General features: G+C 38.9%; 1 protein-coding gene across 5 annotated transcripts in view; it reads left to right on the top strand.

Moving 5' to 3' along the window:
- NEK6 (NIMA related kinase 6) overlaps positions 1-26,314 on the top strand; it is a 123,446-nt gene that overhangs the window by 44,881 nt on the left and 52,251 nt on the right. For 2 of the 5 annotated variants that reach the window (XM_075184718.1, XM_075184720.1), the window contains one exon: positions 23,476-23,592. In XM_075184718.1, the coding sequence (XP_075040819.1) occupies positions 23,512-23,592 (81 nt within the window). In that variant the 5' untranslated portion in view covers positions 23,476-23,511. Of the gene's footprint in view, positions 1-15,986; positions 16,178-23,178; positions 23,319-23,475; positions 23,593-26,314 lie in introns of those variants that run through there. The other 3 variants (XM_075184719.1, XM_075184722.1, XM_075184723.1) reach the window with 3 other exon arrangements.

The following is a 26,314-nucleotide window of genomic DNA, read 5'->3' as shown; positions in this document are numbered from 1 at the left end:
AACAAGATGGAAAAACCTCATCAGCTGCCGTCGCACAAAAGTGGTTGATATCCTGTTTGGCCACGCAGCCAGGCCTGGCAATGTATTACCACCTTTATAACTTATTCTAATTTGTATTTGTCAGATACAGTCGCCTCTCTGGCTTCTGACTATAGTAACATGCATTTCACATGGCTGTAGGGGCAACTTTATGAAGTTAGAAAGAAGCTTTATTCGCCCCTTTGATTCTTCTTACCTCTGATCACTCTGATTGACAGTTCCAGCTAATAGTGCTAGGACTGCCAGCATGAGAGTGGGCTGTGGGGTGGACCTGAACCCATCCTGACTGGTATAATTGATATTGTTTCCCTGACAGCTGTGTGAAACATTAGCAGAGCCAAATGTTACTGTCAGGGCACCAGCTTCTAATTAGAGAACTGTTGCAGCCAGGTAAGTTTTTATACATACAATAAGCCAGGTAAGGTTAAGAAGGACAATGACCGGTTAAGTTTAGATGAATATATGGGGGGTTTGATCTTTAGGGATTCCCTTTTACCCCAAACTAGTACATTGTTGGGCGCACAATCTGCGTGATCCCTATAGGTAGCATAATGCAGCTGTTGCCTATTTACTGATCATCCTGTTGGAGAGTTGCAGGAACAGTGTCTGGATCTATTGCAGTTGTTGAAATGAGAGCAGTATTCTGATTAGATTGCTGCAACAATTCTCTAAGCAGGAGGTGACTGTCATTCAATCAGTGCGTCATATCTTTCCTCTACCATGGATCTACTACTGTGCTCTTGTCACCCTACATCAGAGGTTCCTTGTACCAGTCAGTGGGAGCAGCTGCATCTCATAGTCTATGTTGTCCCAGAAGTGTGATGGTGGTTTTTAGAAGCTTCACCACCCCCAAAGGTAGTAAACACATAGGGGTATATTTACTAAACTGCGGGATTGAAAAAGTGGAGATGTTGCCCATAGCAACCAATCTGACTCTAGTTATTTATTTAGTACATTCTACAAAATAACAGCTAGAATCTGATTGTTGCTGCAGACAACATCTCACTTTTCAAACCCGCAGTTTAGTAAATATACCCCATAAACTGTTATCTCCAGAATTAATCAGAAAACTGTATAAGTTATTTTATGGGATCTTTCACTTTTGACAAATGAAGTCTATAAGTTGAATTGGCTCTTCTATATATGTTCCCGACTGCCCAGCAAAGCCTTAAATCAAGCTCTTTGATTTGTCCGGAAGTGTTCTGTTTAAGTATGAGTACAGTAAAAATTAACAATGGTTTATTTAGTGTGCTGAGAGGCCATATTTATCTTACGGCCACATTGATTACACAAGCCATAAATATAAGTCATCTTCTGTTCTTGGCCCTTGTCCTAGGTGCACTTAATAAGTCCAGGGCTTATCTGGCGGAGTACCATTAGTATGAATGGATTCACACTTAGCCTCATTAGGGTCAGAAAGGTTGTCAAGCGAAACTCAGTTGGGGACATTTTCTAACATGTTAACTTTTAACCCTTTTAACTACCAGACAGAGCTAGAACTGAAAAATGTAAACTGGTTCCATTGTTACAACTATCAGGGCTGTGGTGCTCTTGAAAAGCTAAATGACAACTACAGACTGTATGCTCTGTATGTATATTCTGTATAGTATAAAAGTTAATATTACAGCTCTAGCATGTCCAAAAGCCATGTACAATGCAGGATGTTAAAAATCCAGATGTAGCTGGTCTTTATCTCCATACAGATATGTTTGATATTTGAATTGCTCTTTTCTGCTTTACTTTTTACTCCTGCTATATATCACTTTCTTCATTCATTTGAAACCAGTTAGAGGGAGTCGGTAATAGGTCAAGCCTAGTGCATAGACAATGCGCACCTCCCTCAGTCAGTTCACATGCTTTATGTGAATTTCAGAGCTGTAAGGTCATACAAGTGCTCCCTATTTGTGGTGTCACTTGCTGTTGGAAGATTGCATTCCACATATAGTGACTGTAAAAAGTATTAATCCCCTTTTTTACATTTTTCACATTATATTTTATTACGTCATGGAATGAAAAAAATGGATTTTTTGGGGAATTCTTGGCACAGTATAAAAAACGTTAAATGAAGAAATTAAAAACAGACAATACTTAATTACATACGGGTTCACCCCTTTTGCGGAGATGAAATTGAGTAAACTCTGGTGCAGTCAGTTGGAATCCACCTATGCACAAGTAGTGCCTGATTCATTAAGAAAAGGAAAGCAAAAAAAAAATTAGTAACTTTGCACCTTGGCAAAACCATGCTGCATTGGAGGGGGAGGTAAATTTAAAATGTGAGGACAGATTTATAGTTGGGGTAGGGCATGTCCTAGATTAACTTTAAATTTCAGAGTAAAAAAAAAAAAGCTAACAAGTATGAGTGTGCTACATTGAAAAGCAGCCAGTATTTATCTTATGTGCAAAGTAATAAACTCATTTGCACCCTTTGCATTGTGACATGGTTTGTCCAGGAGAAAACATAGTCCTATTTTTGCCTCGGTTTACTTAATGAATCAGGCCCATAGTGTTTAAACCAGTGGTTGAATTGGGGCTGTATGCGGTGGAATGCCATACCGCCACTTCTCCTACTGCCTTCATTGTAACACTATCACATTCCATTTACTTATATTACCATTACATTTTTCATACCACCACTTCTAAATTTCCACTGCAACCACTGGTTTAAACTAATTTCATCCCAAAAGGACTTGCATCTATAATTGCACCTGAAGGTGTTTCTGCCAAGTATTGAAACAAGAGGGGGACTGGGATAACAATGTAAGTAATTGCAGGATTTCTGTATTTCCTCTTTGGTATGTGTGAGAACAAATTACTTGCATAGTTCTCTGAAATTGTAAAGTGATCATTTCATTTTTATAATTTAATAAAGATGTGTAAGATCCCTAAGAATGACAATCCAGAAAGTTTTTGTATAGATGTGTTTACAGGGAAAAGTAAACTGTTATGTTTCTATTACAATTTTAGAACCTTGTGAAATTTATCCTTTAATTTCTCTGTCAACCACTAATACTTTTCTTGGTTGTGTTAATGTCCTCTTGACATTTTCCATATCCTCAATTAGAAAACGAGAAGCAACCACTTAAGTTCCAAACAAAATAGCCGGTGATACATTGTTGGCAAGTAATGTTAATGCGGGAGAGCATTTTCCTCTTTCCCTACTGATTAATATCTATTTCCTGCTGAGATTACAATTTTTACAAATGTCAGGAAAAAGCACTTTAAAAAAAATAATAAAATATATATATATATTATAATATAAAATATATTTATTTGTGGGGAAAAAAATGTTACTGGACTTACATTTTGGGGACAGCACGTTTGTAAGAAAATGACCTCTCACCCGAAAACAATGTTATGTATAAGTTATATGTTGTACTGGATCAATGTCACTGTTATTGGGAAAAAAAATAAAAAGTTATTTTGTTTGGCTATTTTATGTAGTTACTGCTTTATAAGGAAATCTGTCCTTACACGGCTAATGTCCTTTCATTAGGGCAATGATTTCCTCCTTCCCATGTTTTATATCAACTGACAGGCTTCTTGTGGCAAAAACATTACTTTGTTACTAGTAAATACTAGTTGATGCCCTTTACCCACTGGTGTTGAACAAATTAAATTCCAAAAATCATAAAATCATTTTTTCTATGTTACTTTTTTTCTTTTAATACTACTATAAGCAGGTACATGGAAATGGACCTATTTTGGAGACCGCCTGCTCCATTTATTTGTGTCTTCCATTGACTCAGTCCCCCTGCCCTCCCCTCGACTGAAATGTAAGCCCTGGTTACCACCGCATGTCAGATGCGATGGCATAATGTGGTAGGGTCAGTAGGCATGAGTAGAATGAATTGATTGAATAATATAATAATGGGGGCAGCACGGTGGCTAAGTGGTTAGCACTCCTGCCTCACAGAACTGGGGTCATGAGTTCAATTCCCAACCATAACCCTATCTGTGTGGAGTTTGTATGTTCTCCCCGTGTTTGCGTGGATTGCCTCCGGGTGCTCCGGTTTCCTCCCACAGTCCAAAAACATACTGGTAGGTTATTTGGCTGCTATAAAATTGACCCTAGTCTGTGTCTGTCTGTCTGTGTGTTAGGACATTTAGACTGTAAGCCCCAATGGGGCAGGGACTGATGTGAGTGAGTTCTCTGTACAGCGCTGCGGAATTAGTGGCGCTATATAAATAAATGATGATAATATGAGCTCTATACATGCAAAAATAATATATTTTCTTAAACACTAAAGTGGAGCAAGCATCCTACCTTTTAAAGTTGTCACAGGACATACATTTAGTTTCTGAAAAGTATTGCAGCTAGGCTACATTTGCAATGGTAGAATTCATATCGGGTGTGGCTTTAACCTAAAGAGCTACACTTGATATTTTACCGGACAGGAAACCAGCATAGGTGGGAATTCTCGAAAAAGTATTGTGTCCTGCGCACTATTACCGCTCATACAGTAATTTTAATCTGAATTTCAGCAAAAATCAGCGTTAAAAATGACCGTACTTATATTAATAATGCGCACTATTACCGTAGTAATGGTAATAGTGCGCAGGACACGTTACTTTTGAGACTAACGCGCCCAGTTGAATTTCACAGATAGAGTAGCTATTTTTTTCACCCCGTCTCCCCTTTGACATTTCTCACGTTTTATATTCTTAAATTTTGGAATTGAAATGGTTTTATTCTGCAAATATTTTACTACAGAGCAGAAAAGAGCAGTACAACAAGTTTCAAAGAAATCGGGTATCTAACAACTACCTTGTATGGGTTATCTGCATAATTCTTCATGTATTTCTAATGCTTCCAGCGTTATATATAAATCACAATTCACAGATTTGGTCAAATTTACCAGTTACCACGCATAAAGTTGTTTTTTTTTGCATGGATGTAATAAACCTGATATTTTGTTTTAATTGTATTTACAGGAGATGAAGGTTGTTTCCAAAAAATTGCAACCATGCTTTTAGCTGCTGCAATTATATGAAATGATAGTTTATTACATTCTTTATAAACTGTCCAGAGGTGTAATAGAAATCTAGTCTGGATAATATTTCCAATCAATTGCTGGTTGTATAACCAAAAGATAGAGCTCTTTGGGTATGTCCACAGTATATGGTAGAAGTCAGCTGTTTGGCCATGCTAACACCAAGAAGAGGTTGTGTAGATCAAATAAGTGTTTTCTTTTAATAATAGAAGACCACAAATTCTCCTCTGTGGGAGATCCTAAGTCTATTACCCACTTTGTGTTTCATTAGAGGTTCTAGTTTTTAAGATCTTAAGCTGGGTACATACTACAGAAATTTCAACCAACTTTTTATGCCGAGCGATTTTACATGCAATCGATGTTCCGATCGCTCGGTCCATGGACTGCATACACACTAGCCTTGTTTAGGACGATAAAGGGAAGAGCGGACGTCCCTTTAGCGACTTTTTACAGCCATGTTGTCGTGAGCAATGACTGTAATTTCGTACTCACTGTTGTGGATCGGTCGGAAGTTTATACACACTACACAAAGGAAACGAGATTGGAACGAAAATATTAAACGGTACGACCAACCAAATGAGGCGACAATCGTCCATTTGGGCAGACTTTCGACCATCGTGTCACTGCACACACTGACCCGGCTTTTGAACGAGCGGTCGTATGTCGGCTGATTTAGCCGATTATTGGATGAAAATTGTGTAGTGTGTACCCAGCTTTAGTAAACTATTGAGAATGAAAATTGTACCCTTTGTCAATGGGTTGTAATGGCAAGTTTCTTCATAAGCATATTGGGGTCTTCCCTCCCAGAATGGTTTGTAAGAAGGAGCGCGTTTGAAAATCTATATATTTTGTTTGGGAGGTATATCTTTTGGACAGATAGTGTAAAGAATGCCATACAGTGCCATCCATATGCTAACCTGGCACCTTGTGGAAGGACAATAATAAAAAATGTTTATAGAGTAACCCAATAATTCATGTTTATGTTTGGTAAGCAGCAACATTTTAGTCTAAATCTGTTCTCTTATGATTAATTTACTTGCCGTTTCCCAGCTTCAGTCCTCATCCCACTCCACTGTGGGAGTTGAATTTAGAGGAATAATTCAAACGAAATAGACTCAGACTTCCAGAGAAATGGATAATCAGCTTTATCATCTTCATATGTGTCATCACTTTGACCTTCGATCACATATCACATCCACTGCTGCTTCTGAGTCAGATTGTGGGCGGGGTGAAAGTGACCGTGTGGTCTGCATGGCCACTGCCCTCCAAGGCTAAGTGCAGAGCCAAGGAGGGGTCCATCTTGTCATACCGCTCAAGGCTGCATGTGGAGCACTGACTTCACAGAGGCTGTGAGAAGGGCCCTAAGAAGCAGCCACCCTGGGGCCCGAGATTCCTCTTGCCGGGTCTGCTCCTGAGTGTTTGCCATGGATAAATGAAAAAAACAACAGGTATTATCTACCAGCAGTAAAGAACTGTCTGCATGTTAAACTTCCAGCCTGTGCTGTCTTAGTGATATGCAAGCCATACCTTAATTATTCTCGATACTTATACTTGTGCCTTTTTTTGCTTTTCATTACACAAGACCTGGGCAAATCCCAGGCAATCGGCCTGCCTAAAAGTGTACTGCCGAGTCGTAACTGTTTGCGTACAGTAGTCTTTTCCCTGAAATATTATTTACAAAACAATACATGTAATTATTTATTTATTACAGAACAAAGTCATGGGCTTGTCATGTATGTGATATACATTGTTCACTGTTTTTTTACTTTGTTAAAGCCAGGTAGGTATTTCTGGAAATAAATTCTAAGACCATTTGAATGGTCAAACTGACACCTGGGGGTATATATTTACTAAACTGTGGGTTTGAAAAAGTGGAGATGTTGCCTATAGCAACCAGTCAGATTCTAGCTGTCATTTTGTAGAAGGTACTAAATAAATGATAGCTAGAATCTGATTGGTTGCTATAGGCAACATCTCTACCTTTTCAAACCCACAGTTTAGTAAATATACCCCCTGGATTTGTTTCTTTTCCTCCTGCCCATGCCCCATTAATGCTATTTGAGATTTGACATGTTTACATTGTATAGAGTCATAGTAAAAATATGGATGTCTTGTATACCTGATACAGAAAGCAATGCTTGTTAAGTGCACATAATCATTTACAACTTGATTATCAGTGGTTGAGCCATTTCTGCTTTGACATGCGTGACTACAATGGCTTTTGTGCCTGCAGGTGTTCTCCTAATCTGAACTGTAAACAGTATATTAGTGCCTTTATGTTTTCTCTTCTCATGTTGCAGAAGCAAGAAGGGAAGAGAACACAGTTGCTGCCTGTAGAATCTGCTGATAAATGTGTTATCAGAACTCTGCTCTGACATAAGAGCCGGAACCGTGATAGTATTCTGTTTATCGGCTGTCAGACCAGTACATCTGTGTGTCAGAGGTCTGAGCTCAGGAATTAGCTGCAGTTAGCCCAACGAAAAATACCTCTGATCTAATTGTGATGTAAATGAGCACCTGTAAAAATATATTTGTTTTTTGGCCGGCAAGTAGGTGAAAATGTGCAGAGCATTGGAGAATCTGACAAACCTACACCTGTGATGAAAGATTAGCACAGACTCTACTGTGAGCTGCCCAGGGATAATAAATGTGTCTGGAGCAAGCAGGTGGTGTTCATGGAAAGAGTAGTTAGACTGGGCTGGCAGGTTACTGAATAGGAGAACTAGGGCTCTAGCAATGTGCAGTTACTGCCTGGCTGCTCCTGATGCACATAAACTAGTACTTCCTGTAAGGTTTCCACATGTCGATTGCAAAACTTACTAACTTACATGTGCAGAGGTTAATGTTATTGCTGGGATGGTTTTTGTGCAACACAAGTGGAATAGGGTTTAAAGAGAAGTGTACCTGAAAGATTATATTTTCCTTTCCTCCTGCACAATATTTGCCCCTTTTTCTAGTCACTGTAGCCTGTTTACAAACATTAAAGTAAAGGTCAGAAGTATATTCGGATGGAGAACCTTATTTATTTATATGTTTGCATCAGCTAATGTGAAATATATACATAGCAAAAATATTTATTTTCAGTATAATTTCCATTGTTCTGGTGCCAAGTTCAGTGAACTAAGCAAACACTGCAGCATCCCCAATGTGATGTGTATTGTAAACGAAGAAATGTTTGATAGAACAACAATCTCTGTTTTGAAAGAACATTGCCAGCGGCACGATCGGAAAATAAATTGTTGTAATGTTCACGATTAATACAACACTGTGCAGCAAAGCCAGACAAATCCCAGGAGCAGAATAGTCACAATGACCATTCCTATAGGCCGCGTTAGCCCTCATAGATCGTTACTGGTTCCTTAAGATGCAAGGTTTGCTCTTCCTTCAGTCTGACAGGTGAACCTGCAACATGAAGGTCTTCAATGTTTATAGACCTATAGGCATACACTGTTATTGCTTATTAGTTGCATAAAGTATGATTTCATTGGAGCCTCCGAAACTAGGCATCGCTTTGTTGATAGTAACAAAATGTAAGTTTATAGTATTATTACTGATCAGAAATGGTTTGCATCCGGCACTAGTTTGTGCTAGTGGAACATATGTTTTTTATATTTTTATCCAGCGGTAGGATTCAAATAAATTACCAACCAGTTCTCTGCCCTAATAATCGTTTTAAGTATACAAAAAGATATACCGAAAGGTAGTTTAATATTTCTTGCATTTAATACTCAAATAAGAACAATAAAAGAGGTACACAAAGCTAGATTGTTATAAGAAAGAGCTTTTTGCCATGCTGCTTTTGCCCCTCTGCACACTCTGTGGGATGCTGCTTTTGCCCCCTCTGCACACTCTGTGGCATGCTGCTTTTGCCCCTCTGCACACTCTGTGGCATGCTGCTTTTGCCCCTCTGCACACTCTGTGGCATGCTGCTTTTGCCCCTCTGCACACTCTGTGGCATGCTGCTTTTGCCCCTCTGCACACTCTGTGGCATGTTGCTTTTGCCCCTCTGCACACTCTGTGGCATGTTGCTTTTGCCCCTCTGCACACTCTGTGGCATGCTGCTTTTGCCCCTCTGCACACTCTGTGGCATGCTGCTTTTGCCTCTCTGCACACTCTGTGACATGCTGCTTTTGCCCCTCTGCACACTCTGTGCCATGCTGCTTTTGCCCCTCTGCGCACACTGTGCCATGCTGCTTTAGCCCCTCTGCGCACACTGTGCCATGCTGCTTTTGCCCCTCTGCACACTCTGTGGCATGCTGCTTTTGCCCCTCTGCACACTCTGTGGCATGCTGCTTTTGCCCCTCTGCACACTCTGTGGCATGCTGCTTTTGCCCCTCTGCACACTGTGGCATGCTGTTTTTGCCCCTCTGCACACTCTGTGGCATGCTGCTTTTGCCCCTCTGCACACTCTGTGCCATGCTGCTTTTGTCCCTCTGCACACTCTGTGGCATGGTGCTTTTGTCCCTCTGCACACTCTGTGGCATGCTGCTTTTGCCCCTCTGCACACTCTGTGGCATGCTGCTTTTTCTCCCCCTTGCTTCCGTTCCATCACTTACCTTTTCTATTGGCTTCTTTCTTCTCTTTTCTTCTCTTCTTGTCTTCTGTCTTCTTGCTTTTTGCTCGCATACTCCTCTCTGCGCCGCTCCTCACTAAATGTCTGGCGTGATGACGTCACGCCAGACATCCAGTGCGAACGGTGGAGGAGTGTCGACGCCGCAAACAGGTGATTTTTTTTTTTTTTTTTTTTTATAAAGCACCCTTCTCCCTCCACCAATGAAGAGGGTAGATTCAGTCCAGAGCCCCCGGTTCACTGAACTGTCCTAAAAATTAGGTATCGGTTATGGCGAACCGGCTGAAACCCACTAATGTTTATATCAGAATATTAAGTCACAGAAAGTGGTGTGAAAGTAGTAGCTACCGTTCGGTTACATTTGCAGGATTTTGTTAAATGAATGTTTTGCGTGCACATTTCCTTTGGTGGGAGCAACTATACTAAAATCAGAATGAGGCCATTCTCTAGGCGGACAAATAGGTGTCACTAAATGTGCGCCAGAATTTTTGCACTTTCTTAAATTACCTTTATTGTGAGCAGACAGCTTTCATATCACTCTTTTTTTTCTCGATATGCCCAACAAAGTACCACTCTCTTTGTAGAGAACATGGTGCAAGTCTCCAGTGAGAAAAGCTGAGATTGTACAAATCATATTAATATGAATAATATATATTAAATATTTAACATTTGCATGTGTGAATAATATTTTTTACTTGTGGTTTAAAATAAGGGTTTTCATGGCTCGGGTTTAGTTTACGACCGTTGATGACACTGACTTTCTCCTATTATTTATTTGCGTATCCTCTAGTTTAGAGAGCGCAGTGATTTATCCAAGTACATTAAAATTACACCGACCTTCTTTCATATCTCTTACATCCAGGACATAGTTTTGCAGTCCAAAGCGTTTTTGAATAGCTGAATGTAAGTGTGCTTCCTGAGTGCCCACACAGGCTCGCCAATCCTAAATGCCACACATCTTAAATTGCAAAAGAGAGGAAGGCTGGTCTGCTGACTCACTGTGCAGGCATGTACTCTGGGGCATTCGTACATCACAGAAAACCAGACTTCAGCCACAGCTCTTTGAGTAGAACAGAATAAAAACTGAATCAGAAAAGCTGTTTGTGGCAAAATTAAAAATATTATGAATCTGCTTTGTCACCTTTCCTGTCTAAACTAGGAAAACAACTTCATCTTAAGACACTGCGAGGATAGATACCAAAGTACAGGAAAGATGCTTGCTGAGATGCATTGCTATTCATTTCTGAGATTTCCTGCATCGGAGGTTTCATTTTAAATATAAATTATCCCCTATAGATAAATGGGATTTACCTTTGCATGCATTAACATGAGTGGGAGCTGCTATTCTGACTGTTTGCACACAGTAGGAGGAGATTATTTATTCACTAATGCGACAGTGCCCCTCCTGGCGAAATTGTTGTGAAAAACATTACTGTGTTTATGTCAACGCAATTTAACACTTCGCAATGACCCAGTGTAGTAAAAAAAAAAATATATATATCTTTTTAATTTTAAAATTTAGGGCACTACTCAGCTGGCAGGGCTGGGTGCATCTGCTCCCTGAGTCAGTCTCAAGAGCTGAAATAGTCACAATTGCAATTCCTATAGGTCGCTTTGACCCACCTTGGGCTGGGTGACTGGGCTACCTGCATTTTTCTTTTCTTTGAAATGTACCTAATTCTCACTCCAGGCTTAAATTTCCGAGTCAACCTCTGGCACCACTGTAGTTATAATGAATTCCCCTCCAATAAACCCTCATCCCCCATTGGCAGGTGTTTGGAAGTACCCATGTAAATAAAATGCTGGGAGCATGTACTTGCTGCAGTACCACAAGTGGCAGACAGGGGGAAATCTAGATTTGAGGTGTTTTATATTTTAGAGCAGCGTTGATCTTACTGTACATTGCAAACTCTGTTTTTAAGCATTTATGTCTGTCTGTATGTTAAATATAGGTAATGAACAGTATAAATTTGTACATTTTGTAGGAATTGTGGAAGTGTCAACCTGCCCCCACCTCCTTTACTTGTCCATGCAAAAAAATCGCTCCTAGACACAACACTGGAGAATCTGTATACGGTAGAATAAAAATGAAAATATTCAATACATTAAAAACTTTTTAAGGAACATTTCTGCTCTAATAATGTGACAACATACCCTGTGCTGTATGTTCTCTTCTCATACAGGTGTTCTAAATATAAGTTATGACATGGCTCTTAAAGCACACACATTAATGTCATTCCTATCTGAATATTTCCTGTATAACAGATATGAATTGTAAACTGTGTGAAGACAATAGTAACAACTGTAAAGCAGAGAATTGAAAAATAGACATGGCATTCTTCAACAAATATTGGCTTTCTGCATATAAATATTTGTCTGGTTTTCCTTAGTTGAATTATTTTGCATTGATTGATTAATAGATCACTTTGACAAGATTTTTGAAGAAAATCATAAATTAGTTGTAGAGTATTTTTTTCAGCAGTCACATTCAGCTGTTGACTTTATACTACGTTGAATACTTTGTGTACGTAGCATTTACTACTGGTTGTCTAGGTGGCCAGACTGCCGCACACTAGTGTTTCTGAGTAGCAACTACTACACTGGGATTAATATAGCTTAGGGCAGTGGTAGCCCAGGTAGCCTCACCTGCAGCCGGCTTCTCCCAATGTGACACCGCTTTCCTATAAAGTAGAGAATAAGACTGAACTGAAGCAACTTCTGTGGCGGAGGTGGGAGTCCTCATAGTTTCCTTACTACCTGAAATGCAATTGAATAGAGTTTAGTGTGATGTATCATCAGCATCATCATCACCATTTATTTATATAGCGCCACCAATTCCACAGCGCTGTACAGAGAATGTTTGTCATTCACATCAGTCCCTGATGCCCTTATCCTGATATACCTATCTCAAATTCCGAGGGTCCTAAATGAAAGTAGTAAGCAGGGTAAAATACTTTGTTACAGTATTTTAGCCATCCATGATCATAGTTGCCATTTACTTTGTATATTGGACACTAAGTAAATTCTTAATGAGTTAACTGGTATTTTTTTTAAAATGTAAGTAATTATTGCCCCCCTCCCATCCTACATGGGATAGGGCAGGGACTGGTGTCAGTGAGTTCTCTGTACAGCGCTGCGGAATTAGTGGCACTATATAAATAAATGTTGATGATGGTGATGAGTATTCCAAGTGTGTTCTCAAAGGCTGCCTGCAGCTTAGTGTACTATGTTCTAGAGTTAATGCTCTACAGCAACATTGACAAGATGCAATGCAGACAAGTCAGCAATAAATGGCAATTACCAAGCTTAAATTTTGCATTGAACAATTTGCCAACCATCCTCATCAAGACAGTTAGGAAGTAGGGAGGGTGAGATGGGAGCAAGTTGTGATGACCCCTTTACTGGTTCCTCACACTATTCTTGTTCAATGTGTCAGCCCTGTGCGGCCTTTCTGTGATGTCACTGTGCTGATTACTATTAAGTTACAAATCTATTGAGTGTGTGTGTGTATATGTGTATATATATATATATATGTGTGTGTGTGTATATATGTGTATGTGTATCTATGTGAAAGTTCTCACGGTCTGATTATGTCAGAAAAGCTGTGCTTAGTTAGATTCAAAATGTATGGGTTGTGTGTTTCTAAAATCAATAAAAATACTTTATCGAACTGTAGAAAAGAGAAAAAGGTACATTGAACGTCTGATATTGCCCTTGTACATGGGTAATAGAAACACTCTGCAGGTGTCAAGTGGCGATTATCTACAGCAGAAGTGTTGGTACAATGCCTTACACTGGGAAGTGCAGCCAGTGAATATTTGTATGTGCAGGAAAAAGCAATAGGAAATAACAGTGTAGCAGGAAACTCTATTGTATGTTAACAACCCAAAAAAAGAAATCTCAGAAAATTGAAATGCCAACACTACACAAGGAGAACTGGATGAGAGATTTGACTGAGGAATATGACACCTATTTTGACGCTCATTTATGATGGCTAGCAAGTCAAGATTGCCTTGACCTTTGTGCCGCCGCACAAAGCTCTGTGGATTTAGAATGCATTTTCCCAGAAGCTAACAGGTGGAAAACAGTTTACTACGCCTGCTTTATTTAATCAACAAATGTCAGATATTTCATACAGTTGTATACATTTTGTGGTTTACTCTAAGCATGCAACTTAGGTCTGAAACCCCACTGTAATCTCTTGACATAATGCTGCAAGGCCTGTTTAGGCTGAAAGTTCCTCCTTGTGCGGATTCTCTGTGAATTAATTCATGAACATCTGGGTCACACATCCACTGCTGTGTGTTGGATGGTTATGTTGTGCAAGAGGGCTTAAATATCCACTGCTTTGGTTTGAAATGTGGGCAATTCTGCTTGGAGAGAAAAAGACAAGCCCATGCAATTTAACTCCCAGAAATCTACAGTTTGACAGTGTCCCACCCATCTGTACATTTCATGTTTTAGTCTGTGGACTTCCAAATAGAATATCTGCCCCATGAATGTTATCTAGGTGCATTACTGTATAGTCCTCTGTACTTTTACTTTAGGAATCTATAACGTAAAATATAGTCTGGTTGCAGCTCATTCTGGAAATAACAATTTACATTTAAATGCTTTTCTTGTTTCAGGAAGTGCAGTATTAATGTAGTGCAGATTTGTTAATGTTATATATATATATATATATATATATATATATATATATATATATAATGTTAGCCGCAACATTCATCACAAATGCTCACAGCTGCTTTTCTGGAAACTTTCCTATTCATTTCTGCCTGCTGTTTGCATACTAGAGATGTGAAATTTTAGTGTTCAGCTTCTGTGTGGCACTCTCAGGTCACACCTTATCCTGTGTGACGTTGGCCTCCTCTGGCTCATCTTGAACTGACTGTTGTGTGCGAAGGGAAAATCCGCTCCATAAAAACAAAAATACTCCCCTTTATTATATTCATCATGTATCGTTCTATTCAGTCTTAATAAATCTCTTTATGACCTAGAATCCCCATAAATCTACAGATGAGTGTTGGCTGTTTCATGTAATTACTGTCTCTTTAGGTGATGATTAAATGATGACGATTACATTAATTTGCGTAATGATTGTTATCAATTCAAAATTAAAATAACCTATGAAAGTGCCAGTAAATCTCAAATACATCAGTAGCTCGTAACAGTAGCAATAACTTCTTGTTGTGATAACTGGCTGCTTTTCCTTACAAAAATTGGTGTAGAATAACCGTGCAAAGCTTAGTCCTACCTCACCCATGATGTATAAAGTCGTACGGAATGTTTTAATTAAGTGCAGTTATCCTTTTTATTTTTTCGCGCACTGTTTTATATGACATTGAGTGTTAAAGTTAGAGGTCAGGCTTCCTGGAGAGATTGTGACACCACTTCATTTTAGAACAAGCCTCCTCTTCTAGAGTAAAACTTCTGATGAGTAGTTTGTGAAGGAGCAGAATCCACTCACAGATAAGAGAGACAGCTGTGTGCGCTTCACAGACAATAAGCATTTCTCTGCGTCACTGACACACTTTAGTGAGGGGAGGCAAAAATCGCATTTACACACAAGTAGTTATGGTTAAGACTCCTTTCCCCTACGTATTTAAGAGCTTACAAAACTGTGTTTTGTTTTATTGGTTATTAGTTTATTGTCTATAACTGAGTCATAAACAAATGTTCTGCACTGTCAAAGTCTAAATTAATGTGAACTTAGTTACTTTATATAAATATTCCCATAGTATGCAGTATCTTGAACATTCAAGAACGGAAGATATTTGAAATTCTGTATTTTATAGGAGTAACATTTTCTATGCACCCCCAGTCTGTAAACAGTGTTTAAAATTCTAGAAAGCAGTGGAGGGTACAAGCCCAAGTGGGTACGTATCCTGCAGTGTGTTGTGTCTGACTGCATACGGCAAGTGCCGCCTAGGCAGAGCGTACCTAGACCCGTATTCAATTAGAATCGTTTTTTGAGCTCCTCTCCTTGTTGAATTTGGCCTTACCTGCTTGCATTTCTATGCGTTTAAAAAACAAAAAATGCAAATTGCGTTCGCTTTGCGCTTCTTAATGAATCAGGCCCCATATAACTTGTATTTTTAGTTAATGTATATGATCCTGATGGTGGATGAAAATCTTCTGTTAAAAACATTCTTTTAGAAAGTCTGCTGTAGGCCACTTTCTTGTGTGCAATCTGTGTAAAGAGGTGTAATGTTTTGTTTGAAAGTGTTGGCTCCTGGTAGTGAGCAGACGTCTCTCACAGTGTTTGGCATAGTCTGCTGTTTGTGTCTGTGTGTTCTAGCTCCAGTTCATAAAGGAGGAGATATTACTTGCAGCGTGTCATGTTTACTTTGGGAATGAATTACATTTAAGAAATGTAGTATCACGTGTCTGTCTCGGACTTGAGGGACATGTAGCCACAACTGGCCACTCTGTGGATGCTGTGTCTAGAGGCAGGGTCCCACAACAAGGCATAGATGGCACACCAAGGAATCAGCAGATTAATATAGATGCATTGTAGTAGGATCTTTTGAATTTAAAGGCCAAAGACCACACAGTGCCTGCAGTTTTGCAGCAGGTAAGAAATGAGCACGTTTTGCTCAATACATACCAAAATCATTAAGGACTTTGAGATCAATATTGAATATATGCTGAGGAAAGACTTTGTTGTTAGCAAATTATGTATTGTATGAAATATAAGTTACTGTCAGTGCTCAGACTTACTTCTTGTAATGTTAGTGTTAGACGAATGCTGTTTTGTAATTTTGAGTTATATTTTTTTTCTAATTGAAACATTTTATCTAAGAAGTATGTTAGAGGAGTGCCTTATTGGGTGAATACTAAATTCATAGGTGTGCTTTCATTTTATTCAATATTTCTGTATTGATCAAAACATACAAGTGTTATGCAGCATAAATATAAAGAATGGATTTGATGCATTAGTGTTCATAAAATCTAGTCGTAATTGTCACGTGATAACCTGCTGGCTGCAATGTGTACTGCTGTGACCAAGGGCTAGTATGTTGAAGCCAAAAAGCCCAGAATAGTGCGTCTGACAGATCTGAGCAGGACATGCTGTCCCTATGGTGTCTGCTGGAGGGTACTTAGAGGAAATAGATCTACCTTATATTACATTAAGTACAGGAAGTTATGGATAAACTACATTCCCGTCACAGGGAATAGGTTATAATATATGTGTTTTCACTTTTGTCAAACATTAATATATGCAGCAACTTTCATTGTGATGTGGCTAATCCTCTGCTCTGTCTATTATAGATGATTATAATTCACTTCTACACGTGTACTTCACGACAGGCTATTAGCCCAGCAGACTACATAATGGTCCAGGCGTGCTATTTTAGGCATGTCTATAAATAAATCCTTTCACATGGTGCATGTGAGATTCTTTCGTTTTCCACTCATTGTTGATGGAGAAGATTTTTGTATCATTGTTGTACCATTTTTATCTTCTGGTTGGTATTTTCACACTGAAATGAAATATCAGCGTGTGACATTTTTGTGATTGTTTACCGCAGCCTAAAAAAAGGTGACCTGTCTAGCAACTTGGCTATACTTTTAGAAATTTACTACACAGAAGAGTAGATTAGCAGTTGCCCAGGAAAGTGTCTATAGCTGTATGTTTATTAATTTAAAGCTGGTACTGTTTTCATATTATTTTTCATGCCCTCTGTTAGTAACATAGTAACATAGTTGATGAGGTTTAAAAAAGACACCAGTCCATCAAGTTCAACCTATTTTGGATCTCCTGCGATCCTGCACTTATATTTGAAATTAATCCAGAGTAGGCAACCGCCAATCTGTTTCAATTTTGAAAACCCCCCCAGACTCAATATTGCAATCCAATTTTTACCCTATATCCACTACTATCCTTTATTTTAAATTAACGGTCGTATCCCTGGATACACCTTTCCGCTAAAAATTTGTCTAACCCTTTCTTAAACATATCTATTGAATCTGCCATCACAACCTTCCCTGGCAATGAATTCCATATCTTGACTGCCCTTACTGTAAAGAACCACTTCCTTTGCTGGTTGTGAAATTTCCTCTCCTCTAACCTTAGGGGATGACCACGTGTCCTGTGTATGGTCCTTGGGGTAAAAAGTTCCCATGAAAGCTCTCTGTATTGACCCCTAATGTATTTGTACATAGTAATCATATCTCCCCTTAGACGCCTCTTTTCTAAAGTAAACATGCCTAAACTGGCTAACCTTTCCTCATAACTTAATGACTCCATACCCTTTATCAATTTTGTCGCCATTCTCTGAACCCTTTCTAGTTCCAAATTATCTTTTTTATAGAGTGGTGCCCAGAACTGTACTGCATATTCAAGATGAGGTCTTACCAACGATTTATACAGTGGCAAAATTACACTGTCTTCCCTTGCATCTATGCCCCTTTTTATGCATGTCAATACTTTGTTTGCCCTTGCAGCTGCTGCTTGACATTGAGCACTATTGCTAAGTCTACTGTCTACGAGCACTCCCAAATCCTTTTCCATTATAGATTCTCCCAAATTAATTCCATTTAATTTATAGATTGCGTTCTTGTTTTTGATCCCTGAATGCATAACCTTACATTTATCTGTGTTAAACCTCATATTCCATTTAGCCGCCCAATCCTCCAGTTTATTTAAGTCCCTCTGTAGAGAAGCTACATCTTGCTCTGATTTTATTACCTTACAGAGTTTAGTGTCATCTGCAAAAATAGAAACTTTACTCTCTAAACCATCACCAAGGTCATTAATAAATATATTAAAAAGGAGTGGTCCCAGCACGGAACCTTGAGGTACTCCACTTAAGACTTTTGACCAATTAGAAAATGTTCCATTTATCACAACTCTCTGTTCCCTATTCTCTAACCAGTTTTCGATCCAAGTACAAATTTTGATTTCTAGACCCAGTTCCCTTATTTTGTAAACCAACCTCTTGTGTAGCACTGTATCAAAGGCCTTTGCAAAATCTAAGTAGACCACATCTACTGTCCTGCCCTGGTCTAAGTTCCCACTAACTTCCTCGTAGAAACTAATTAGATTAGTTTGACATGACCTATCCCTCACAAATCCATGTTGATTCCCACTAATAATTTTATTGCGTACCAAGTAATCCTGAATACTGTCCCTTAAAATACCTTCCAGTAGTTTCCCCACTATTGATGTCAGGCTTACAAGTCTATAATTCTCTGGTTGTGATCTCGTCCCCTTTTTAAACAACGGCACCACATCTGCTATTCGCCAATCCCTTGGTACTGAGCCTGATGAGATTGAATCTCTGAAAATTAAGAATAGCGGTCTAGCTATTTCCGAGTTTAACTCCATAAGGACCCTTCGGTGTATGCCATCTGGACCTGGAGCTTTGTTTATCTTAATATTCTTCAGTCACCTTTGGACTTCTTCCTCTGACAACCAAGTATTAATTAATGGCATGGTTTCATTTCCATTTTTATGTATTACTCCTGCCATTTGTTCCTCTCTGGTAAATACTGAAGAAAAGAACGTGTTTAATATCTCTGCTTTTTCCTTAGTATCATTTATCAATTCACCCATCTCACTTCCTATATTATCTTTTTTAATCCTTTTGCCATTTATATACTTAAAAGCTTTTTGGGGTTTGTCTTACTTTCTTTTGCAACGTGCCTTTCATTTTCTAATTTAGCCAATCTAATTTCCTTTTTGCATGTTTTATTACATTCCTTGTACCTATGGAAGGACTCCTCTGACCCTTCAGACTTAAACAATTTAAATGCACGCTTCTTCCTTTGCATTTCTTCCCTTACCTTTTTATTTAGCCACATTGGTTTAGACTTAATTCTTTTACATTTATTTCCCATAGTGAACTACATTCCTTATCAGACACATCAAAAATACCATGAGATTTGGTTAGGTAATTACTGCAGTGCCTAAAGGTGAATTTTGCTTCTTTCTAGCGGAAAAAAAAAAACAAACCCCAAAAATTAACTGAAAGGAGGTAAAATTGTAAATTAAATGTAGTTATAAGGCAAAATTAAAATTAGTCATTATAAGCCTGCGTACCGTATCAAGGTGTACCCAATTAAGTAAGGCCAAACCTATGTGAATAGTGTGTAATGAGGTGTGTTTGTAGTGTTATGCTATAGTTGATTGTTTGAAACATTACTTGGCATATTAGTAGAACTCTTACCTCCTGTTTCCCTCAGGAACTCGAACTATGTGTTCATTGAACCAGAGACTGCATATACTTGCACAGCAGTGTTCAGATTCAGCTTCACTTTATATAAGGAAGGGGGTTTCTTAAGACCCTCTAGAGTGCAGGGAGGGGTGGTGGAAGTAAAATAAAATAAAAAATTCAAAAACAAACAAAAAATTGAAAATATAGATTTTGCATGGTGGCATTTAAAAAAAGCTGCCAGGTGAATGTGCAGACTGATGGAAATGGCAGCTGCCAAAGAATAGGATGTAACCGTTATATCCTGGCAGTTATGTACCCTTACTGTAACTGCTATTCCATGGCAGTAAAAGGGTTAAAGTCGAATTAGGAAGGAGTTTGTAATTTAGGAGGGAGAGCATGTCTGTTTGTAGATAATTTAAGTGCACATCCCGCTCCCCCATGCTCTCCTGTGCTATTAACCGCTCTTCTCTCTCACACTCTTCTCTGTTTCCTCACTCTTCTTTGTTCCTGCTCATCTCTCCATTTTGGCTACTTCTCCCTTCCCTCGCTCCTTCCCATCGTACTCTTCCCCACCCTCGCTCCTTCCCACCTTACTCTTCCCCTCCCTCGCTCCTTCCCACCATGCTCGCTCCTTCCCACCTTACTCTTCCCCTCCCTCGCTCCTTCCCACCTTACTCTTCCCCTCCCTCGCTCCTTCCCACCTTACTCTTCCCCTCCCTCGCTCCTTCGCACCTTACTCTTCCTCTCCCTCGCTCCTTCCCACCTTACTCTTCCCCTCCCTCGCTCCTTCCCACCTTACTCTTCCCCTCCCTCGCTCCTTCCCACCATGCTCGCTCCTTCCCACCTTACTCTTCCCCTCCCTCGCTCCTTCCCACCTTACTCTTCCCCTCCCTCGCTCCTTCCCACCTTACTCTTCCTCTCCCTCGCTCCTTCCCACCTTACTCTTCCCCTCCCTCGCTACTTCCTACCTTACTCTTCCCCTCCCCCACTCCTCGCTTGTTGTGGGATGGGAAAATGACAGGAAAATGATGTAAAAGGGCCATCTGGGGGGTTAGCACCAGGTCGGACCCTGTAGGGGTCTTTTCTGAATTGTTTAACATTCTGTCCTTTCATGTCTTTTGGTATTTAAAAGATATCTTTTAAACCGCTAATCAAAATTGGTAGGCATAGATCTCAATATTGTGACCAAGCATTACTTAAGGACAGGAATAGCAAAAACATATGGTTCTTTATATGTGCTTCAGGTGAGCATGAAGCGCGTAGTCATAGGGGCAGGAGTAAGTTACTAGACAACATAACAGCTGGGATTTAGCCCTTAAAAGGTCTCTAATACAAGTAATTTACAAATCTTTAACCTTTTTTTTCCTGTTATTATGTTTTAGGCATGATACAAATTAGCTATTGTCTGGGCTGATATACTCTCATTGTACACCATGGGATCCTTCAGAGTTAGCATTGACATTGCTGTAAATGAACAGATTTTTTTAGTCTGATTATATCACAAAAAGTTTCCCAGGAGCACAGTGGGCAGGCCGTTACATGTGGAGTTCTCACACTCATTACTATATAGGAAAATGTCATACCTGCCCAGAAGATATTGTTTTACAGATAAGTAGAAGATTATTATTGAAGCATATATACAGCTGTAACAAAAAATTTATATTTTGTGTTTATGTGCACAAAGCATGTTTGCTCAAATAGTTTAATTAATACAGAAGTAGAAGTTGATGCTAGCTTGTGAAATAAGTAAACATGACATTTTCCTGTAATCAATATTATGATCTGCAATAATCTACAACAAAAGCTATACAATAATATGTAAAAAAAAACAAAAACTTTTTTTGCAGCTCCAACATTATAAAAATATTCATTTCTAAGAAGTGACAAAAATGTGTTATAGGTATGTTTGTGGCATAACTATTATGTCATCTGACAATGTCAACATATAACATTTTTTTTTTAAACTCTTTATTTAAAGAGGAAACAACAGGAAAAGATACAATAAACACGATTGACATAAAAATATTAATAGTCAAGATGTCTCCTCTATGTTTTATATATATATATATTGGTGAGGAGGGGGAAAGAAGAAGAAAGGTTGGGGTGTAGGAAGGCATAAGTTTTGAGAACAATATAGCTAATAAATAAATAAGCAAGCAAACTTGGAACATTGCTAGTAAAAGCTAAGCCACACACTTATATAGACTACCAAAAAGAAAACTGGTATACAAACATTACTCACCAGCAGCGCACCATATCCACCCCGGGGGATCCGGAGGCGGCCCAAGAGCTATATTCCAGCTGCAGAAGGGGGAGCCGTATTGGATAAGCAGCTACGGCTTTCTAGTAAATACCACGGGGCCCATACTCTATCAAAATTATATGATTTATCATGAAGGTAGCACGTTATACTCTCCATGCATGCGACATGTCTTATGTAGGACCTTAACTCCTGCATAGAGGGAGCCCTAGGGTCTTTCCAGTGTTTTGCTATTAGGGATTTAGCAGCTGCCAAGATATGGGAGATAAGCTTATTAGAAGGCCCGCTCTCATCAGGTATAGGGCGAGAGAGAAGGAATGACCACGGCTCCTTACTTATCTGTTGTTCTGACACAGAGTTTATGAGAGTAAGAACCATGTTCCAGAAAGGAACTATGCGAGGGCAGGTCCACCATATATATAGCATCGTACCCCTCTGGCCACATTCCCGCCAGCAGCTCGGAGTGGCCGTAGGAAACATTCGAGACAGCTTATCAGGAGTATAGTACCATCTATAGTACACTTTATAGGCAGTTTCCTTAATTAATGTAGAGATCGAGCTCTTGGTAATCCCCTCCCTGATCCCCTCCCAGCATGAGTCATCTGGAGGAGGTCCCAGGTCATTTTCCCATTCCCGCTCATGTCGGCCTGAGGCATCAAAAGTGTAGTCTATGAGCCAATTATAGATCCGGGAGATCATTCCTTTAGTGAGAGGGGAATGTAGACACATATATTCAAAGGAGGTAGGGGCCCGGAGGACCTCCTGTGGGGGCATAGACATGGCGAAGTGTCGGACCTGGAAGCACTCAAAAAAAAACCATATAACATTTTAGTGTCAAGTTTGTTTGAAAAGATTGGGTTATTTGTTGAAACCTTGTGGTGTAGAGTTGACCATGAACAGATTCAGACCAAATGTTGATGTGGTAGACCTTAAAACAAATAAGTGTGAAGAAAATGTTAAAATGTTTGATTAAAAAAATAAATTATAACTCATTCAGGTAGGAGCAAAACAAATGTCTGCAAGCCAGATGTCAAGCCAAAGGCCATTATTTGTCCAATTTGGAAATAAAACCTAACATTATCTCTCCATTTCATTTTGCTTGAGCAGTTTCACCTTACAAACCAGGTTTCAGTTTGACATTTTGTGTTTATATAGGGAAAGCCCTAAAGGATATTCTCATGGAGTCTCTTGATGAGAATGTTGAGGAACCAGTAAAACAATATAACAAGAATGTATACCTAAAATGCAAGTTGCTATTACATACAAAAAGCAGCAGTTTTTGCCAACTCTGGCACGTAAGTAAATTTATGTTCAAGACTTAAGGATGTCAGATCTTTTGTCGCAACCTGTATCTTCATATTGCGTTTATCATGTTCTAGTAATGTTGTTGCAGTTATATAACAGTGGCTTTACTACACAAGATCATAATGCCTGAGTTTCTTTTTATTTCAGTCATAACAAACTGCATGTGTAAACTGGAATGTTGCCATGGACGGACCTCACCACCTAGAAGACCAGAACAGTCCTCTGTGCAAAGTGCAAGGACAGGAATATCAACATGATAGTCAAGTAAGTTCTGGGAGTTGCATGTGCAAGTCTTCAGTTTCATACATACATACATACATACATACATATGCTGTCTTTTTTCAATAACATTTTTGTGTGAAATCTAAGCACATCTAATAATTGAGAATCAAACATGTTTTACATTTTTCTTGGCTGCAACTGTTTGCAGTATTTGAGCGTAGTTGCGACTATCTCGTTAACAATAAATCACACTGGTTTTCTTTTAAGAAAGATTTCATGAAAAGTAGATTGTATGCAACATGCTAATTATTTGCTTCCTATTTCACCATGGTAAGGACTACTGCCCATTGCCCATTTAAAAGACCCAATGACCTGTTCTCAGATTGTTTCCCATCAAACCTTTCCCCAGGCTTTTAGCGTTTATGGAGTTATTGCTTGGTGAAGTCAAGAAGCCAAGTCCCCCATTTTCAGCAAAATTGGTAATTTGGCACTAAAAATCTTATGTCCATATGGGCTGTGAAGATTTAAAGAAAAGTTAAATGTTCACTCCACTGCCAAGATAGTTTGATGAGCACTGCCACAAGGGAGCTGTATGGAAGAAGTCTTTAGGGAGAGATCATAAGCACAATATGCAGCCCAACTTGGAAGTGCCGTCAAGCTATTAGTACACCAATCACGCTATTACAGGCATAGGAGGAATACAGCCATGCTATTTTTTTATTTATCCATTCATAGTACACTACATAAAAAGGCCCACACTACTTGGTGATAGGTTCTCTTTATTAATAAACTGTGTGTAATTGCAATTAAAAGTGATGTATAGTCAAAAGTATATCCTTTGCCTAATTTTTTTTTCCCAGTCCAGGTGTTCATGTTTTCCAAAACCCCTTGTTGCCGTATACAATATATATATTATACCCCATAGTGATTTAATAGCTACTATTAGGCTAAATTCTGAGGGCAGGTATGTTTTTGCTATGCTATGAAGATCATTATAGAACTTGTAATCCTGCAGCTAAAGGGATAGTAGGTGGTAATGGAGACCAGCTGTTATAGTGTATTACTGAAAAACATTTCGCTCTAGTGACTTGCTTTGTGTACTTCATTGTGTGTCTTTGTGTTTGTGACGTGTGGCTTTGTTAGGGAAGTCATGTGGTTTTAATAAAAGTTCTGTATTTATTATTAGTTTGTATCCAGTGCCTAGTCTTTCTCTTCCACTCGTTATGTCCCTTTACTGCACCTACCTGAATGCATTTCTCTTAAAAAAAAGTGTGCCTGCTATGGAAGGAATGGAACAGGTGAATGGCCAGTGACGTGTTGCTGCTTCTTACTGCTGCTGTCTGGTCCTCCGGTCTGACCATTTATCCTAACGGATGCAGCTCAGAGCCAATTCCAAGACTGTCCTAATCTGCCAAAGCTCTAGTTTCACTAATGTTGCAGCATGGCTCTTTTAAAGTGTATTAGATGGTTCTATGCCAGTAGGATTTCATCATATGGGGATGGTATCGCTGTGACTGTATCGCCCAGGAAGTAGCACAGAAGCAGTGTGATCCCCAAACCTCAGAATTTTTCCTTCGGCATCTTCATTTGTGGTACATGACTGCAACAACTAACTGACTGACAGTAGAACAACACTTATAATAAGGCAGGATCAAGTGTTTATATCCTGGTGCTTGCTATTTTAAATGCGATTAGTATTCAAATAACAGCCACCATATCCACTTAACAAGATCAACTTTTCCTTGTGTTATTCTTTTTGCTCTGGTAAATATTATTTTCGTGTATGCTTATGTCCTGACATGCCAAATCCCAGGAACCAGTTAATTCATGCACCTAAAATAAAATCTCTGCTGGTGCGTACCTTTTGCCTCTAATTTTATGTCAATGCCAGTGAATGCTAATCATCTTGGATCCTTAAATGTACCTGCTGACTCATAGATTTGAATGACTAGCCCCTGAATATGATTTTTGTTCACCCCAGTTTATGTAATTGATAAACTTATCAAGTTGGATGTTTGAATGTCATTTCATACGGAAGTGGGTTGAAGACCAAAATCTTCCTACTTCCTCTTTACAGTAGCTTCACTTTAATACGCTTTGATTTGATTGGCTACAATTTATATTCCCATCCACTTTAAAATTAGGTCATGTGCTGGAGATGAAGACTAATGACAGAAAGGTGCTTTTGTTCCTAGTCAGATGTACCCCAGGCCATTTAGGTCCAAGTGGGTGAGACATTATTATTCAGGAATTGGACAAGCTTTGGTATTGATGACTGAAAGGGGCATGTTCACTTAATCCTTTTAAGATGATTGTGTAAGTGTCCTCAGAATTCATTATATTTTTGTTTCATAGGTATTCATGAGTTCTGATAGACTATATAATGTTAACATTATCCATATTTATTACATCTATTGTCTGTTCATAAAAACCATTGTATTTAATGATTTTGTTTCCAGTCCCGTGTGCATATGCAGTGTTTAATATGTAGGTAGCAATATTTAATAAAAGAAAGAATGATATTGGAGACCAGTAGAGAGGTGGAACGAACTTGAAGTAATTGTGAAGAGGATGTTTTTTGTGTAACTGTATTAAAATAGAAAACCTGCCAGTCAAATTTATTACATTTATTATCTGTTTATATGTCCGTCTATAAGACCATTGTACGGAATGGTCTTATATTTGGAACTGGAAACAAAATTGTATTTTGTTTCCAGTTCAATGCAGATATACTGTGCTTACTATACAGATAGCAATGTGTAGA

This window comes from Mixophyes fleayi, chromosome 9 (genome assembly GCF_038048845.1).
Source record: "Mixophyes fleayi isolate aMixFle1 chromosome 9, aMixFle1.hap1, whole genome shotgun sequence".
Taxonomy (NCBI): domain Eukaryota; kingdom Metazoa; phylum Chordata; class Amphibia; order Anura; family Limnodynastidae; genus Mixophyes; species Mixophyes fleayi.
The sequence above is the reverse complement of the archived record's forward strand: the minus strand, read 5'-3'. Positions and strand labels throughout refer to the sequence as shown.